General features: G+C 40.1%; 1 protein-coding gene across 8 annotated transcripts in view; it reads left to right on the top strand.

Moving 5' to 3' along the window:
- Window positions 1-363: 363 nt before the first annotated feature.
- LOC110533758 (THO complex subunit 2) overlaps window positions 364-17,242 on the top strand; it is a 67,821-nt gene continuing 50,942 nt past the window's right edge. For 6 of the 8 annotated variants that reach the window (XR_005053631.1, XR_005053630.1, XR_005053629.1 and 3 more), the window contains exons 1-5: window positions 365-522; window positions 1,839-1,894; window positions 2,160-2,251; window positions 16,449-16,500; window positions 16,639-16,709. Coding sequence is in view for 4 of the 8 variants with exons in the window: in XM_036990131.1 (XP_036846026.1) it covers window positions 437-522; window positions 1,839-1,894; window positions 2,160-2,251; window positions 16,449-16,500; window positions 16,639-16,709 (357 nt within the window). In the remaining 4 variants the exon portion in view is untranslated. Of the gene's footprint in view, window positions 523-1,838; window positions 1,895-2,159; window positions 2,252-16,448; window positions 16,501-16,638; window positions 16,710-17,242 lie in introns of all 8 variants that reach the window. The other 2 variants (XM_036990132.1, XM_036990129.1) reach the window with 2 other exon arrangements.

Genomic DNA, 17,242 nt, shown 5'->3' with positions numbered 1-17,242 from the left:
TAATGGGGATATGGGTCATATTTGAGGTGTTGTGAGACTTCTATGCACATACACACATCCTCCATGGAGACAGGATAGGCAATGTGATAGTTAACAACTGGATTTGACCTTCACTGCCCCGAATTTGCATCAATATGGTTGATACACTGAAATTGAGAAGCTCCCAGCATCCCATAATCATCACATGTATTCAACACATGTCATATGCTCTGAAGTGATGGAGAAGCTCAATAAAGCCTACAACCCAGTAAGCTGTACAGCATCATTTGTTATCCTTATACGTCATATTATATATTTTTTTATTGTAGCATGGTCATTTTAGGCTTCCAACAGTTATTTGTGGTTAAATTTGACTGGAAGACCTGAAATGTATTCGGCGTCCCACGATGCACTGGTTTGCATTCTTTGACCCGGCATTCAGCTAGACATCCGGGCTATGTGTGGTATTTTGGGGAAGATGGCGACACTTATCCTGCCTGCTGATTGGATCAAAAACTGGGAAAAATCTGGAAAACACGAGTTGTAAGTTGTACCATATTGTTAAATTGTGAAGACGAATGTCTTGTTTCATTTTCCATAAGGGTTGTTGAGCCATGCAACCAGTTCCCATCGTTATCCTCGTACGAGACCTGGGCAATCTCGCAATGTGAATTAGCAAACCTAGCATGCTAACTAGCTAACCCTACTTCAAACAGTGAGGCCATTTCACAATAGCAAGATACCGTTGCTGGGGTTCAATAATTTTGTTAGAAATTATAGTTTGGTACAGAATTCGACAGATTCCATATGGGATTGATATAACAATTAATTCAACACAGTTGGCCTGGGTCATTCGATACGAACTAATTAGTTAGCTAACTTTCGAGTCCGCCGCCAGTCCCCCGAAGCAACTAGCTACAGTAGCTTATTGCTGTGAATGCCAGTAGGCTAGCTAGTTAACGTTAGCTAAGCAGCTAATGATGCAGGTTAGCCTGGTCGTTGACCCTGTACATTATAACGTTAGCTAGTAGTTACCCAATGTAGCTAACTAGCTAGTTGGTAAGATAACTTCATGAACAGTGAGCTAGCTACTGCAGCACACAACGTGCAGTTGGTGATCACATAATAAGCTAACTAGCTAGCGGCGCACACCCAGCAGGCTGATTATGCTGGCACCACATTCTGATTCTTGCTACACGAAAACATTAGCAAGCTAGCTCGTTAGCCACTTTGTTTAGAATAGCCACCACCTGAATGGATTAACGAGCAAGCTACTGATATTTTAGGTAATACATGGTTCCTAGGCAGTTATCACTTTGTCTACACATTTTCTATCATCATAGTAATTATTATGGTAATCCCTAACTAGCTAGATAGCTAACGGTACTGAATTGAAAACATGTCGTCGACTGAGTTAGCTAGTATGGGGGCGATTTCAACTGATTTAATAATTGCCAATAATTGACTTACAGGAGCAGTTAGGGTTAAGTGCCTTGCTCAAGGGCACACCAGTTGGCATTGGTCAGTATTTAGTCTTCAAGCTCTCTATTCCAGTTTTGAAAATGTTTTAAATTGCCATATGAAAAAATGCTCAGAATGGCGTCCTCATAAAACAATAACGTCTTTTAGTTACAGTATTATATGCAGTGTTATTATTAGAGGCTGACATTAGGCTGTCTGCAACACACTGTACACATTATGTATATACTACTGTACACATTATGTATATACTACTGTACACTACTACTAACTGTACCAGCTATGATCATTTAGATAACTATTCACTGAAAATACTAGTATACTAGTCACTGAAAATAAACTAGCTAATATAAAGTTACCTTTTCCCCTTCTCTGTTCAGTGTACAACTATGTAAGAATCTTGCAGACAAAACCAATCATGACAGCATAATAAAAGGTATGTACTGCTCTGTGCTGTTTGAAAGAACAGTATGCATGTTAGTTTTGATACAATTGAGTACAATTGCTACATGAAATGAAGATGTACTATTCATTCAATGATGGGTTCTTGCTATGACAGGTGTCATCTAATGTTCTTATAGCATCATACCAAGCTTATATCTGAACAACTCTACGGTTGACTGTTTGTGAGTAGGTCTAATACTGACACATTGTATTGGGAATAATTCTCTTCCCGTTTGCCTCATCCCTTCATTCTTTAGATATACAGGCTGCTTTGTATGAACTCTGCTGGCATGTCGTACAAGGGAACTTCAAGCTGGACCTCGCTGCTAGCGTCCTCAGTGACATGATGGTATGTATGGCCTTGTTGAAGTCCTCTCATTGTCTGCAATGTCTGTCATCCCAGAAAACCTGCCATGCGTTTTGAGGATTTTGTGGCCTATACAATAGTCCTTTTAGTGAAAACATTGACTCGCACAGTATCTGGAGTGATGTGTATGTAGTTTTCTGGTTAGTAAAGACTACAGAATCAGCACCTGTCTTGTTTTTGTAGATATACAGTGCCTTCGGAAAGTAATCATACCACTTGACTTTTACAAAATGTTATGTTACAGCCTTGTTCTAAATTTTAATTATTAAAAAAAAATATATATTTCAAAAATAAATTATGGGGTGGATCAGCTTTAGTAGATTGTTGCTTCCATCAATGTAATTGTCTGCACCATTTCCAATCCCCCATATATTTTTTGGGTATGTGTGTGTGTGTACAGTTGAAGTTGTAAGTTTACATGCACTTAGGTTGGAGTCATTAAAACACATTTTTCAACCACTCCGGCGCCGACGCTTCGTGTTCCTAGGAAACTATGCAGTTTTTTGTTTTTTTCCGTGTTATTTCTTACATTGGTACCCCAGGTCATCTTAGGTTTCATTACATACAGTCGAGAAGAACTACTGAACATAAGAGCAGCGTCAACTCACCATCAGTACGACCAAGAATATGACTTTCGCGAAGCGGATCCTGTGTTCTGCCTTTCACCCAGGACAACGGAATGGATCCCAGCCGGCGACCCAAAAAAACGACTTCGTAAAAGCGGGAAACGAACCGGTCTTCTGGTCAGACTCCGGAGATGGGCACATCGTGCACCACTCCCTAGCATTCTTCTCGCCAATGTCCAGTCTCTTGACAACAAGGTTGATGAAATCCGAGCAAGGGTAGCATTCCAGGGGGACATCAGAGACTGTAACGTTCTTTGCTTCACGGAAACATGGCTCACTGGAGAGACGCTATCGTAGTCGGTGCAGCCATCTGGTTTCTCTACGCATCGCGCAGACGGAAACAAACATCTTTCTGGTAAGAAGAGGGGCGGGGGCGTATGCTTCATGGTTAACGTGACGTGGTGTGATCATAACAACATACAGGTATTCAAGTCCTTCTGTTCACCTGATTTAGAATTCCTCACAATCAAATGTCGACCGCATTATCTACCAAGGGAATTCTCTTTGATTATAATCACAGCCGTATATATTCCTACCCCAGCAGACACATCGATGGCTCTAAACAAACTACATTTGAATCCATTTATCCGGAGGCTGCATTCATCGTAGCTGGGGATTTTAACAAGGCTAATTTGAAAACAAGACTCCCTAAATTTTATCAGCATATCGATTGCGCAACCAGGGCTGGAAAAACCTTGGATCATTGCTATTCTAACTTCCGCAACGCATATAAGGCCCTGCCCCGCCCTCCTTTCGGAAAAGCTGACCACGACTCCATTTTGTTGATCCCTGCCTACAGACAGAAACTAAAACAAGAAGCTCCCGCGCTGAGGTCTGTTCAACGCTGGTCCGACCAATCTGATTCCACACTCCAAGACCGCTTCCATCACGTGGACTGGGATATGTTTCGTATTGCGTCAGACAACAACATTGACGAATACGCTGATTCGGTGAGCGAGTTCATTAAACGTGCGTTGAAGATGTCGTTCCCATAGCAACGATTAAAACATTCCCAAACCAGAAACCGTGGAATGATGGCAGCATTCGCGTGAAACTGAAAGCCCGAACCACTGCTTTTAATCAGGGCAAGGTGACCGGAAACATGACCGAATACAAACAGTGTAACTATTCCCTCGGCAAGGCAATCAAACAAGCTAAGCGTCAGTATAGAGACAAAGTAGAATCTCAATTCAACGGCTCAGACACAAGAGGTATGTGGCAGGGTCTACAGTCAATCACGGATTACAAAAAGAAAACCAGCCCCGTCACAGACCAGGATGTCTTGCTCCCAGGCAGACTAAATAACTTTTTTGCCCGCTTTGAGGACAATACAGTGCCACTGACACGGCCCGCAACTAAAACATGCGGACTCTCCTTCACTGCAGCCGACGTGAGGAAAACATTTAGGCCCAGACGCAGGCCCAGACGGCATCCCCAGCCGCGCCCTCAGAGCATGCGCAGACCAGCTGGCTGGTGTGTTTACGGACATATTCAATCAATCCCTATCCCAGTCTGTTGTTCCCACATGCTTCAAGAGGGCCACCATTGTTCCTGTTCCCAAGAAAGCTAAGGTAACTGAGCTAAACAACTACCGCCCCGTAGCACTCACTTCCGTCATCATGAAGTGCTTTGAGAGACTAGTCAAGGACCATATCACCTCCACCCTACCTGACACCCTAGACCCACTCCAATTTGCTTACCGCCCAAATAGGTCCACAGACGATGCAATCTCAACCACACTGCACACTGCCCTAACCCATCTGGACAAGAGGAATACCTATGTGAGAATGCTGTTCATCGACTACAGCTCGGCATTTAACAACATAGTGCCCTCCAAGCTCGTCATCAAGCTCGAGACCCTGGGTCTCGACCCCGCCCTGTGCAACTGGGTACTGGACTTCCTGACGGGCCGCCCCCAGGTGGTGAGGGTAGGCAACAACATTTCCACCCCGCTGATCCTCAACACTGGGGCCCCACAAGGGTGCGTTCTGAGCCCTCTCCTGGGCCACGCATGCCTCCAACTCAATCATCAAGTTTGCGGACAACACAACAGTGGTAGGCTTGATTACCAACAACAACGAGACGGCCTACGGAGAGGAGGTGAGGGCCCTCGGAGTGTGGTGTCAGGAAAATAACCTCACACTCAACGTCAACAAAACTAAGGAGATGATTGTGGACTTCAGGAAACAGCAGAGGGAACACCCCCCTATCCACTTCGATGGAACAGTAGTGGAGAGGGTAGTAAGTTTTAAGTTCCTCGGCGTACACATCACAGACAAACTGAATTGGTCCACCCACACAGACAGCATCGTGAAGAAGGCGCAGCAGCGCCTCTTCAACCTCAGGAGGCTGAAGAAATTTGGCTTGTCACCAAAAGCACTCACAAACTTCTACAGATGCACAATCGAGAGCATCCTGTCGGGCTGTATCACCGCCTGGTACGGCAACTGCTCCGCCCACAACCGTAAGGCTCTCCAGAGGGTAGTGAGGTCTGCACAACGCATCACAAGGGGGGAAACTACCTGCCCTCCAGGACACCTACACCACCCGATGTCACAGGAAGGCCATAAAGATCATCAAGGACAACAACCACCCGAGCCACTGCCTGTTCACCCCGCTATCATCCAGAAGGCGAGGTCAGTACAGGTGCATCAAAGCACCACTAACATTGAGTGGCTGCTGCCAACACACTGACTCAACTCCAGCCACTTTAATAATGGGAATTGATGGGAAATTATGTAAAATATATCACTAGCCACTTTAAACAATGCTACCTAATATAATGTTTACATACCCTACATTATTCATCTCATATGTATATGTATATACTGTACTCTATATCATCTACTGCATCTTTATGTAATACATGTATCACTAGCCACTTTAACTATGCCACTTTGTTTACATACTCATCTCATATGTATATACTGCACTCAGTACCATCTACTGTATCTTGCCTATGCCGCTCTGTGCCATCACTCATGCATATATCTTTATGTACATATTCTTTATCCCCTTGCACTTGTGTCTGTCTATAAGGTAGTAGTTTTGGAATTGTTAGCTAGATTACTTGTTGGTTATTACTGCATTGTCGGAACTAGAAGCACAAGCATTTCGCTACACTCGCATTAACATCTGCTAACCATGTGTATGTGACAAATAACATTTGATTTGATTTGAAATCTTTTGTTAACAAACTAGTTTTGCCAAGTCCGATAGGACATCTACTTTGTGCAAGTAATTTTCCCAACAATACAGACAGATTATTTCACTTATATTTCACTGTATCACAATTCCAGTGGGTCAGAAGTTTACATAGAATAAATTGACTGTGCCTTTAAACAGCTTGGAAAATTCCAGAAAATGGTGTCATGGCTTTAGAAACTTCTGATAGGCTAATTGACATAATTTGAGTCAATTGGAGGTGTACCTGTGGATGTATTTCAAGGCCTATTTTCAAACTCAGTGCCTCTTTGCTTGACATCATGGGAAAATGAAAAGAAATCAGCCAATATCTCAGGGAAAAAAAATCGTAGACCTCCACAAGTCTGGTTCATCCTTGGGACTTTCCAAACACCTGTATAAACAATAGTACGCAAGTATAAACACCATGGGACCACGCAGCCGTCATACCGTTCAGGAAGGAGACGCGTTCTGTCTCCTAGAGAAAAAGTGAAAGTCAATCCCAGAACAACAGCAAAGGACCTTGTGAAGATGCTGGAGGAAACGGGTACAAAAGTATCTATTTCCACAGTAAAACGAGTCCTATATTGACATAACCTGAATGGCTGCTCAGCAAGGAAGAAGCCACTGCTCCAAAACCGCCATAAAAAAAAACGGACTACGGTTTGCAACTGCACATGGGGACAAAGATCGTACTTTTTGGAGAAATGTTCTCTGATCTGATGAAACAAAAATAGAACTGTTTGGCCATAATGACCATCGTTGTGTTTGGTGGAAAAAGGGGGATGCTTGCAAGCAAAAGAACGCCATCCCAACCGTGAAGCACGGGGGTGGCAGCATCATGTTGTGGGGGTGCTTTGCTGCGGGAGGGACTGATTCACTTCACAAAATAGATGGCATTGTGAGGATGGAAAATTATGTGGATATATTGAAGCAACATCTCAAGACCTCAGTCAGGAAGTTAAAGCTTGGTTGCAAATGGGTCTTCCAAATGGACAATGACCTCAAGCATACTTGTAAAATGGCTTAAGAACAACAAAGTCAAGGTATTGGAGTGGCCATTGGAGTAAACTAATAAACAATAACACTTAGGCTTCTACCTTTAGTTTATACATACTATACACATTTTACAGACAGTCTATTTTACAATAGTTGTATTTTTTGTTTTTAGTCCTGGCCTTCCTCTATTTCTGATGTCGATCCAGTTTGATATCTATTTGTAACTATGCTATTTCACAAAATGTCTGAACCTTTGTTACCTTTTATCTTATTGTTATTAGTCACACCCTTCAGCTCCGTTCAACCCCTCCCCTCTATCTCTGAACACCATCCATTTTGGATTTCTATTTGCCATATATTTTTCAACTGTGCTGTGATGCTTCACAAAAGTACTGAACCTTTCTATTCTCATAGCTTCTACAGATTGTAAATTAAAGAAACATTTTTGCTAAAATAGTAATTTATATTATTTATTGATTGACTATGACTTTTCATATAACCCAGCATTGCTATCTGCAGCGTTAGTTCTAGGTAAATGTTGCCATTCTTGGACCTGTGACCAAAAACGAGCTACATATGGACAATACCAAAATAAATTATCTAATGACTCTGCCTCCTTGCAGCAAAATCTGCAGAGCTGCAGAGCTCCCCTATATATATATATATATATATATATATATATATATATAACATTCTATATGTTGCAAGAATTTTGTATAATTAAAATAGAAAAATGCAACGTTTTGAATCTTGCGTCGTTTTGCGTGTCAATTCATAAACCATGTGCCATGGAATTGGTACGCCAAACTGTCAATTTTTTGGTCCTTAAATGAAACTGGTATATATTTTTGTTTATCACAATTTTCTTTAACCATTTTTGGACTATAATGCAGGGCCAACAGACAAGTTTCTTGCTTTTCTCCCCTTCTACTTTTCTCTTCCATTTTTGTGGTAGTGCTGGAATTAGTTGGTTGTAATTTTGGGTAGAGCAGACATTTCCATATGTCTGTGTTAGCTGCATGTGTGACAACTCCACCAGTCCTATTTATGATATCATTTACAAAGATTTTTACCCTTAAAAAAAATATATAAATATATACACGTTTTTTTTATCCATTAGTATATTGGAGTTTAACCAAAATATTTGTTGTATAATTTGTTCTGTCTTTTCAGGTGGATAAAACTGAAATTGTATCCAACAATCCTGTTTGTTTAAAAAATAACGATATTTTGGTGATTATTTATTTTCAAATAAACGAAAGTGAGCAGTTGTAATCTGAATAAAGGGAAAACGGCCATTCTTGAACATGGGGTGAGACATTCATACTAATTTACGAGAGAACCATTTCGCATTTAAGTATAACTTTTGTATGACTGATGCCTTTAGTGAGAGGTCATATTTGTTATATAAATAGGCCCTTTTAATTTTGTCTGGCTTGCCATTCCAAATTATTTTGACGATTGTTTGATCATATAATTTAAAAAGCAGGTCACTAGGTGTAGACAACCCTAAGCAAATAGGTAAACTGTGATATGACTAAAGAGTTAATCAGAGCGATTTTTCCACAAATAGACGAGTGTTTTCCTTTCCACAGTAGCAAGATCTATTTTCGCTAACTTTCTATAAAAATGTCTTTCTTTCGGGATATGTATACCGACCACATCCCCGTCAGACCATTCTATTGGTAAACTACACGGTATTGTAAAAGTAGAATTTTTTTTTTGTGATCCAATACGTAAAATGTATCATCATTTGGTTTTAATCCTGAGAGGTTAGAAAAAGTATCTAGATCCTCTGAGACTGTGGAGTGATTCTAATTGTGGTTTTAAAATAACATGAATCATCAGAGTACAATGACACCTTTTGTTTTTAAGCCATGGATTTCTAATCCCTTAATATTATTGTTGGATCAAATTTTAACAGCTAACATTTCAATGGCAATAACAAATAGATATGCCAATAGTGGACAACCTTGTTTTACTCATCTTGACAGTTTAAAACTTTCTTAGATGTAGCCGTTATTTACTATTTTACACCTAGGGCTACTATACATAACTTTAACCTTTCTAGCGGAACCCCTCGACAACATTCTGCTGAAAAGGCAGCGCGAGAAATTCCAAAATATTTTTTAGAAATATGTAAATTTCACACATTAACAAGTCCAATACAGGAAATGAAAGAGAAACATCTTGTTAATCTACCCATCGTGTCCAATTTCAAAAATGCTTTACAACGACAGCACCACATGTTAGGTCATAGCCAAGTCGAAAAAACACACAGCCATTTTTCCAGCCAAAGATACAGTGCCTTGCGAAAGTATTCGGCCCCCTTGAACTTTGCGACCTTTTGCCACATTTCAGGCTTCAAACATAAAGATATAAAACTGTATTTTTTTGTGAAGAATCAACAACAAGTGGGACACAATCATGAAGTGGAACGACATTTATTGGATATTTCAAACTTTTTTAACAAATCAAAAACGGAAAAATTGGGCGTGCAAAATTATTCAGCCCCCTTAAGTTAATACTTTGTAGCACCACCTTTTGCTGCGATTACAGCTGTAAGTCGCTTGGGGTATGTCTCTATCAGTTTTGCACATCGAGAGACTGACATTTTTTCCCATTCCTCCTTGCAAAACAGCTCGAGCTCAGTGAGGTTGGATGGAGAGCATTTGTGAACAGCAGTTTTTCAGTTCTTTCCACAGATTCTCGATTGGATTCAGGTCTGGACTTTGATTTGGCCATTCTAACACCTGGATATGTTTATTTTTGAACCATTCCATTGTAGATTTTGCTTTATGTTTTGGATCATTGTCTTGTTGGAAGACAAATCTCCGTCCCAGTCTCAGGTCTTTTGCAGACTCCATCAGGTTTTCTTCCAGAATGGTCCTGTATTTGGCTCCATCCATCTTCCCATCAATTTTAACCATCTTCCCTGTCCCTTCTGAAGAAAAGCAGGCCCAAACCATGATGCTGCCACCACCATGTTTGACAGGGGGGATGGTGTGTTGAGCTGTGTTGCTTTTACGCCAAACATAACGTTTTGCATTGTTGCCAAAAAGTTCAATTTTGGTTTCATCTGACCAGAGCACCTTCTTCCACATGTTTGGTGTGTCTCCCAGGTGGCTTGTGGCAAACTTTAAACAACACCTTTTATGGATATCTTTAAGAAATGGCTTTCTTCTTGCCACTCTTCCATAAAGGCCAGATTTGTGCAATATACGACTGATTGTTGTCCTATGGACAGAGTCTCCCACCTCAGCTGTAGATCTCTGCAGTTCATCCAGAGTGATCATGGGCCTCTTGGCTGCATCTCTGATCAGTCTTCTCCTTGTATGAGCTGAAAGTTTAGAGGGACGGCCAGGTCTTGGTAGATTTGCAGTGGTCTGATACTCCTTCCATTTCAATATTATCGCTTGCACAGTGCTCCTTGGGATGTTTAAAGCTTGGGAAATCTTTTTGTATCCAAATCCGGCTTTAAACTTCTTCACAACAGTATCTCGGACCTGCCTGGTGTGTTCCTTGTTCTTCATGATGCTCTCTGCGCTTTTAACGGACCTCTGAGACTATCACAGTGCAGGTGCATTTATACGGAGACTTGATTACACACAGGTGGATTGTATTTATCATCATTAGTCATTTAGGTCAACATTGGATCATTCAGAGATCCTCACTGAACTTCTGGAGAGAGTTTGCTGCACTGAAAGTAAAGGGGCTGAATAACTTTGCACGCCCAATTTTTCAGTTTTTGATTTGTTAAAAAAGTTTGAAATATCCAATAAATGTCGTTCCACTTCATGATTGTGTCCCACTTGTTGTTGATTCTTCACAAAAAAATACAGTTTTATATCTTTGTTTGAAGCCTGAAATGTGGCAAAAGGTCGCAAAGTTCAAGGGGGCCGAATACTTTCACAAGGCACTGTATGTCACAAAAAGCAGAAATATAGATAAAATGAATCACTAACCCTTGATAATCTTCATCAGATGACACTCATAGGACATCATGTTACACAATACATATATGTTTTGTTCGATAATTTGCATATTTATATCCAAAAATCTGTTTACATTGGCACCTTACGTGCAGTAATGTTTTGATTCCAAAACATCCAGTGATTTTGCAGAAATACTCATAATAAACATTGATAAAAGATACAAGTGTTATTCACAGAATTAAAGATAAACTTCTCCTTAGTGCAACCGCTGTGTCAGATTTCAAAAAAACTTTACGGTAAAAGCATAATCTGAGAACGGCACTCATAACCCAAAACAGACAGAGGAATATCTGCCATGTTGTGTAGTCAACAGAAGTCAGAAATAGCATTATACATATTCACTTACCTTTGATGATCTTCATCAGAATGCACTCCCAGGAATCCCAGTTCCACAATAAATGTTTGTTTTGTTCGATAATGTCCATTTATGTCCAAATACCTCCTTTTTGTTTGCGCGTTTAGCCCAGTAATCCAAATTCATAACGTGCGATCACTAAGAGCAGACGAAAAGTCAATGAGTTCCATTACAGTCCGTAGAAACATGTCAAACGATGTATAGAATCAATCTTTAGGATGTTTTTAACATAAATCTTCAATAATGTTCCAACTGTAGAATTGCGATGGAACAGAGCTCGCTCCTACGTGAACAAGCGTCACGAGCGCAAGGCATTCTGGCAGACCTCTGACTCATTCCCCTCTCATTCGGCCCAACTTAAAGTAGAAGCATCAAACAAGGTTCTAAAGACTGTTGACATCTAGTGGAAGCCTTAGGAAGTGCAACATTACCAATATCCCACTGTATCTTCAATAGGGAATGAGTTGAAAAACGACCAACCTCAGTTTTTGCCTGCCATATGAGTTCTGTTATACTCACAGACATCATTCAAACAGTTTTAGAAACGTCAGTGTTTTCTATCCAAATCTACTGATAATATGTATATATTAGCAACTGGGCCTGAGTAGCAGACAGTTTACTCTTGGGCACCTTATTCATCCAAGCTACTCAATACTGCCCCCAGCCATAACAAGTTAAGCCCCCGCCTTGTATATCTCACTAGGTCAGGGTATTTCAGCCTCTGTATATCCACTAATTCCAATATATCCATGACATTCATGAATTCCTTAAGTGCATATAGGGGATAGTTTGTAATGTAATTTCCTTTACGGGCCATGGAGGTATTTACAACCATATTAAAATCTCCCACCATAATAAAGTCTAGTGTACATACTACCTCAACGACTCAGTGCCCCCGCACATTGACTCTGTATCGGTACCCCCCTGTATATAGTGTCTCTTGTTATTTTAGTGCTGCTTTTTAGTTACTTGTTACTTTTATCTCTTTATTCTTATCCCTATTTTTTAAAACTGCATTGTTGGTTAGGGTCTCGTAAGTAAGCATTTCACTGTAAGGTCTACACCTATTGTATTTAGCGCATGTGACAAATACATTTTTATTTGATTTAGTGTTGCTTGGTATAGTTGATAAATTATTATATATTTTCAAAGAAGCTTGGATCATTATTCGGATGGTATAGGTTAATAAGCCATATCTGTTTATGTTCTAATAACATACTTAAAATCATCCATCTACCTTGAGGATCTGTTTAGACAATTTGCACATTTGGATCAAAATTACTGTTGATTAATATCATCACCACTTTTGAATTTCTTTACCCATGGGAGAAATATATTCCCCCCCCCCCCCCCCCCCCCCCCAGTCCTTTTCCCACAAAACTTTATCTAAAATTGTTGAATGAGTTTCCTGTAAACGTCTCTTTTAGCCAGGTCAAATCGTCCTTTCTTATCTGCTAAGCCGTTACAATTATAACTGGCTATACTTATTTCACCAATTACCATAATGAGACACAAGTTTCAATTCTATTTATCATGATATATGTTTGTAAACGTACCATTAAAAAGTAACATGATGATTGAGTGTCTATATAGCTGTACCATGATATTTGCATTGCTACAAGGTAAATCTCCAATTGGTCCCCATTATTCCACCCACTAAAACCACTCATCATCCCGAGTTGGGTTGTCATCCCAATGCCCGGCAGACCACCCCCGATCCCCCCGGATCCCAGGGCCCCGGAGAGACTGGAACCCATCCTTTGAAATGAGCACACAGTGCCACCCACAGAACAGAAGCAGATCAAACGCACTTCCATCGCCCTCACCTCGATTTGTATTTTATATAGAGCCCTTAAAAAATATGTATTTTAAAAAATCCTGTTATTTTCAATAATTAGCCATTAATATTTGTAGTAATGTAGGCGGTTTATGCAAAGGATTTTTACCTCCCACCAGTCTCACCATTACCAAAATTACATTATGGCAAGCAATTATTGTGATTCATCATATATTGTCCCTAACATCTTTTACTCCCTCGCAACAGTTGTGGTACACACACACACACCACCCACACACACTACCAAACATAGTCTCAGATTCTCAACAGTTGCACCATCCCAGAGCCTAACTCAAGAAAGGTAGTGATTTACGAATGCATATAGAGTTGCAGCTGTTTGAGAAGGCAGGCAAAACTGAGCAAAAAGTAGGCAAAAATTAGTTGATTTGATTAACCATTGTTACGTCCTGGGTGATGGAGGTCAGATACACCCCGTTCCCCTGAAACACCCACACATGGTCCCCCGTTGTGACCATATTCTCAAGCATCTCTGTGCAGTCAGACCTTTGATGTTGTGCCACCATGGCCACAATAATATGCCCCCTCTCTGAATGTCCGAGTGACCCCCTGCCCATGGGTTACTGCAGCTAGTGTTGCCAGCACTGCCACTGCCTGGGTAGGGGCACCCCACCCGGAATCCACACCGGCGAGGTACAAGGTCATCAAGGTTCAGGTGGGTGTATAGGGTTGTGGACCGTTCCATCAATATAGGACCATAAATAAATTAGATGTATTATTTATTTTAAAAATGTAGTTCCCCATGATAGGACATTAAATAAATAAGATGTATAATTAATTATAAAATGTATATCCCTCACCTGCACAAAATCGAAAGCTCTCTCACAACACCTGCTCACAGACACATTGGTTCTGGGATATACAACCAGTTCCTTTCTCACTCACTTAACGCCACACTTTCCCAAACACCAAAAAACACACCACCCATCTCAATTAGAGGTCAACCGATTATTGGAGGACCAACAAGGCCGATACTGATTAATCGGCCAATATTTATTTATTTATTTATTTATTTATTTATTTATTTATTTATTTGTAATAATGTCAATTACAACAATACTGAATGAACACTTATTTTAACTTAATATAATAAATCAATTTAGCCTCAAGTAAATAATGAAACATTTTCAATTTGGTTTAAATAATGCAAAAACAAAGTGTTGGAGAAGAAAGTAAAAGTGCAATATGTGCTATGTAAGAACATATGAAAGCTGGTGGTTCCTTTTAACACGAGTCTTCAATATTCCCAGGTAAGAAGTTTTAGGTTGTAGTTATTATAGGAGTTATAGGACTATTTCCTTCTATACCATTTGTATTTCATTAACCTTTGACTATTAGATGTTCTTATAGGTACTTTAGTATTGCCAGTGTAACAGTAAAGCTTCCGTCCCTCTCCTCGCTCCTCCCTGGGCTCGAACCAGCAACACAACAACAACAGCCACCATCGAATTAGCATTACCCATGCAGAGCAAGGGGAACAACTGCTAGAAGGCTCAGAGCGAGTGACGTTTGAAACGCTATTAGCGCGCCCTAACTAGCTAGCCATTTCATGGGCCACTCAAGGACATTCAAAGCCAATTCTGCGTTGTCTTGGCTGTGTGTTTAAGGTTGATGTCCTGTTGGAAGGTGGACCTTCACCCCAGGTCCTGAGCCCTATGGAGCAGGTTTTCATCAAGGATCTCTCTGTACTTTGCTCCGTTCATCTTTGCCTCTATCCTGACTAGTCTCTCAGTCCCTGCCGCTGAAAAACACCCCCACAGCATGGGATAGGGATGGTGCCAGGTTTCCTCCAGGGGTGACGCTAGGCATTCAGGCCGAAGAGTTCAATCTTGGTTTCATCAGACCAGAGAATTTTGTTTTTCATGGTCAGAGTTTTTAGGTGCCTTTTGGCTATCACGTGGCTTCAGTCTGGCCACTCTACCATAAAGGCCTGATTATTTGAGTGCTGCAGAGATTGTTGTTCTTTTGGAAGGTTCTCCCATCTCCGTGAGCATTGGATTGTTGGTCACCTCCCTGACCAAGGCCCTTCTCCCCTGATTGCTCAGTTTGTGCTGGGCGTCCAGCTTTAGGAAGCGTCTTGGTGGTTCCAAACGTCTTCCTTTTAAGAATGATGGAAGCCACTGTCCTTGTGGACCTTCAATGCTGCAGATCTATGCCTCGACACAATCCTGTCTCGGCGCTCTACGGACAATCCCTTCGATCTCAAGGCTTGGTTTTTGCTCTGACATACACTGTCAACTGTGGGACCTTATATAGCCAGGTTTGAGCCTTTCCAAATCATGTCCAATCAATTGAATTTACCACAGGTGGACTCCAATCAAGTTGTAGAAATCTCAAGAATGATCCATGGAAACAGGATGCACCTGATCTCAATTTCGAGTCTCATAGCAAAGGGTCTGAATACCTATGTAAATAAGGTATTTCTGTTATTATTTTTTAAATGTGTAAAGTTTTCTAAAAAACCTGTTTCACTTTGTCGTTATGTGGTGTGTGTAGATCGATGAGGAAAATAATTAATTCAATCAATTTTAGAATAAAGCTGTAATGTAACAAAATGTGCAAAAAGTCCAGGTGTCTGACTACTTTCCGAATGCACTGAATCAAGAGAACATCCCTGGTCATCCCTACTGCTTTTGATCTGGCTAACTCACTAAACACATGGTTCATTTGTAAATGATGTTGGAGTGTGCCCCTGGCTCTCCGTAATTAAATAAAACATTTATGAAATGGTTCCGTCTGATCCTGTTTAATATAAGGAATTTGAAAAGATGTATACTTTTAATTTGACTTTTGATATCTTAGTATATTTTATCAATTACAATTACTTTTGATACTTCAGTATATTCTACTCGAGTAGTATTTTACTGGGTGACTTTCCTTTCTCTTGAGGCATTTTCTATTAAGGTATCTTTTACTCAAGTATGATGTTTGGGGACTTTTTCCACTACTGCAGACAAGGTACACTTGCACCTGTGCTAGAAGAAAACAGTGTTCCCTTTTGTTGACCAGCCAATTCATTAATCTCAGACTGAACCTTGTGCTTTGCTTGTAAAGAAAGCTAAATGACACGTATGGAACTTCTCTATCAGCAAACAAAAGTAATTGAGAATTTACCTTTTTTAATAATGTATGTCTTGAATGCTTCTGATTTCTTGTTTATTTCCAGGAACTGCGCGATGACATGCCATCCATTTTAGCAGATGTTTTCAGTATACTGGGTGGGTATAACTCCAGTTTGGGCATATTGTGACAGTCCTTTGCAATTTGTATGCCTAAATGTTTTTGTTTTTTTAATCAGTTGGCGAATTACTGTAATGTTATCATGATATTATGTTTTAACAATTAATTTTTGACAGACATAGAGACCAGTTCTTTGGAGGAAAAAAACAAACGCGACCATTACACCCAGCTAGTGGGAGCATGTCTGGTAGGTATATTTCAAGTTTTTACTGCAGGTGCAAAAATATGTTATCTTGAAATGATGTCAAACTTTCACTAGGTGGTAGTATTGTTCAAACAAAACTCAACCTTTGTCTGTTGTATTTCCCATTGTAAGGCCAAAACACACAGTATTTGTTTCAAGCTTAAATAAGAATAAACCTTTTTTAATTGGCTCTGAATTTAGAATATTATAGTAATGTTTGATTCTCTTCACAAATGTTAAAGGTGCAATCAGCAGTTGCTACATCTATAATAAAACAACTTATGAATGATACTGTATGTAGAAGTTGATTCTTATATATATGGCTCATTAACTTTGTTCAACTGTCGTATCCCATCAGAATCCAAAATACAGTGGGGCAAAAAAGTATTTAGTCAACCACCAATTGTGCAAGTTCTCCTACTTAAAAAGATGAGAGAGGCCTGTAATTTTCATTAAATGTACAACTATGTACAACTTCAACTATGACAGGCAAAATGGAAAAAAAAATCCAGAAAATCACATTGTAGGATTTTAAA

This window comes from Oncorhynchus mykiss, chromosome 10 (genome assembly GCF_013265735.2).
Source record: "Oncorhynchus mykiss isolate Arlee chromosome 10, USDA_OmykA_1.1, whole genome shotgun sequence".
In the NCBI taxonomy this organism is placed as follows: Eukaryota; Metazoa; Chordata; class Actinopteri; order Salmoniformes; family Salmonidae; genus Oncorhynchus; species Oncorhynchus mykiss.
Note: the sequence above shows the minus strand (reverse complement) of the source record. Positions and strands in the feature narration are given on the sequence as shown.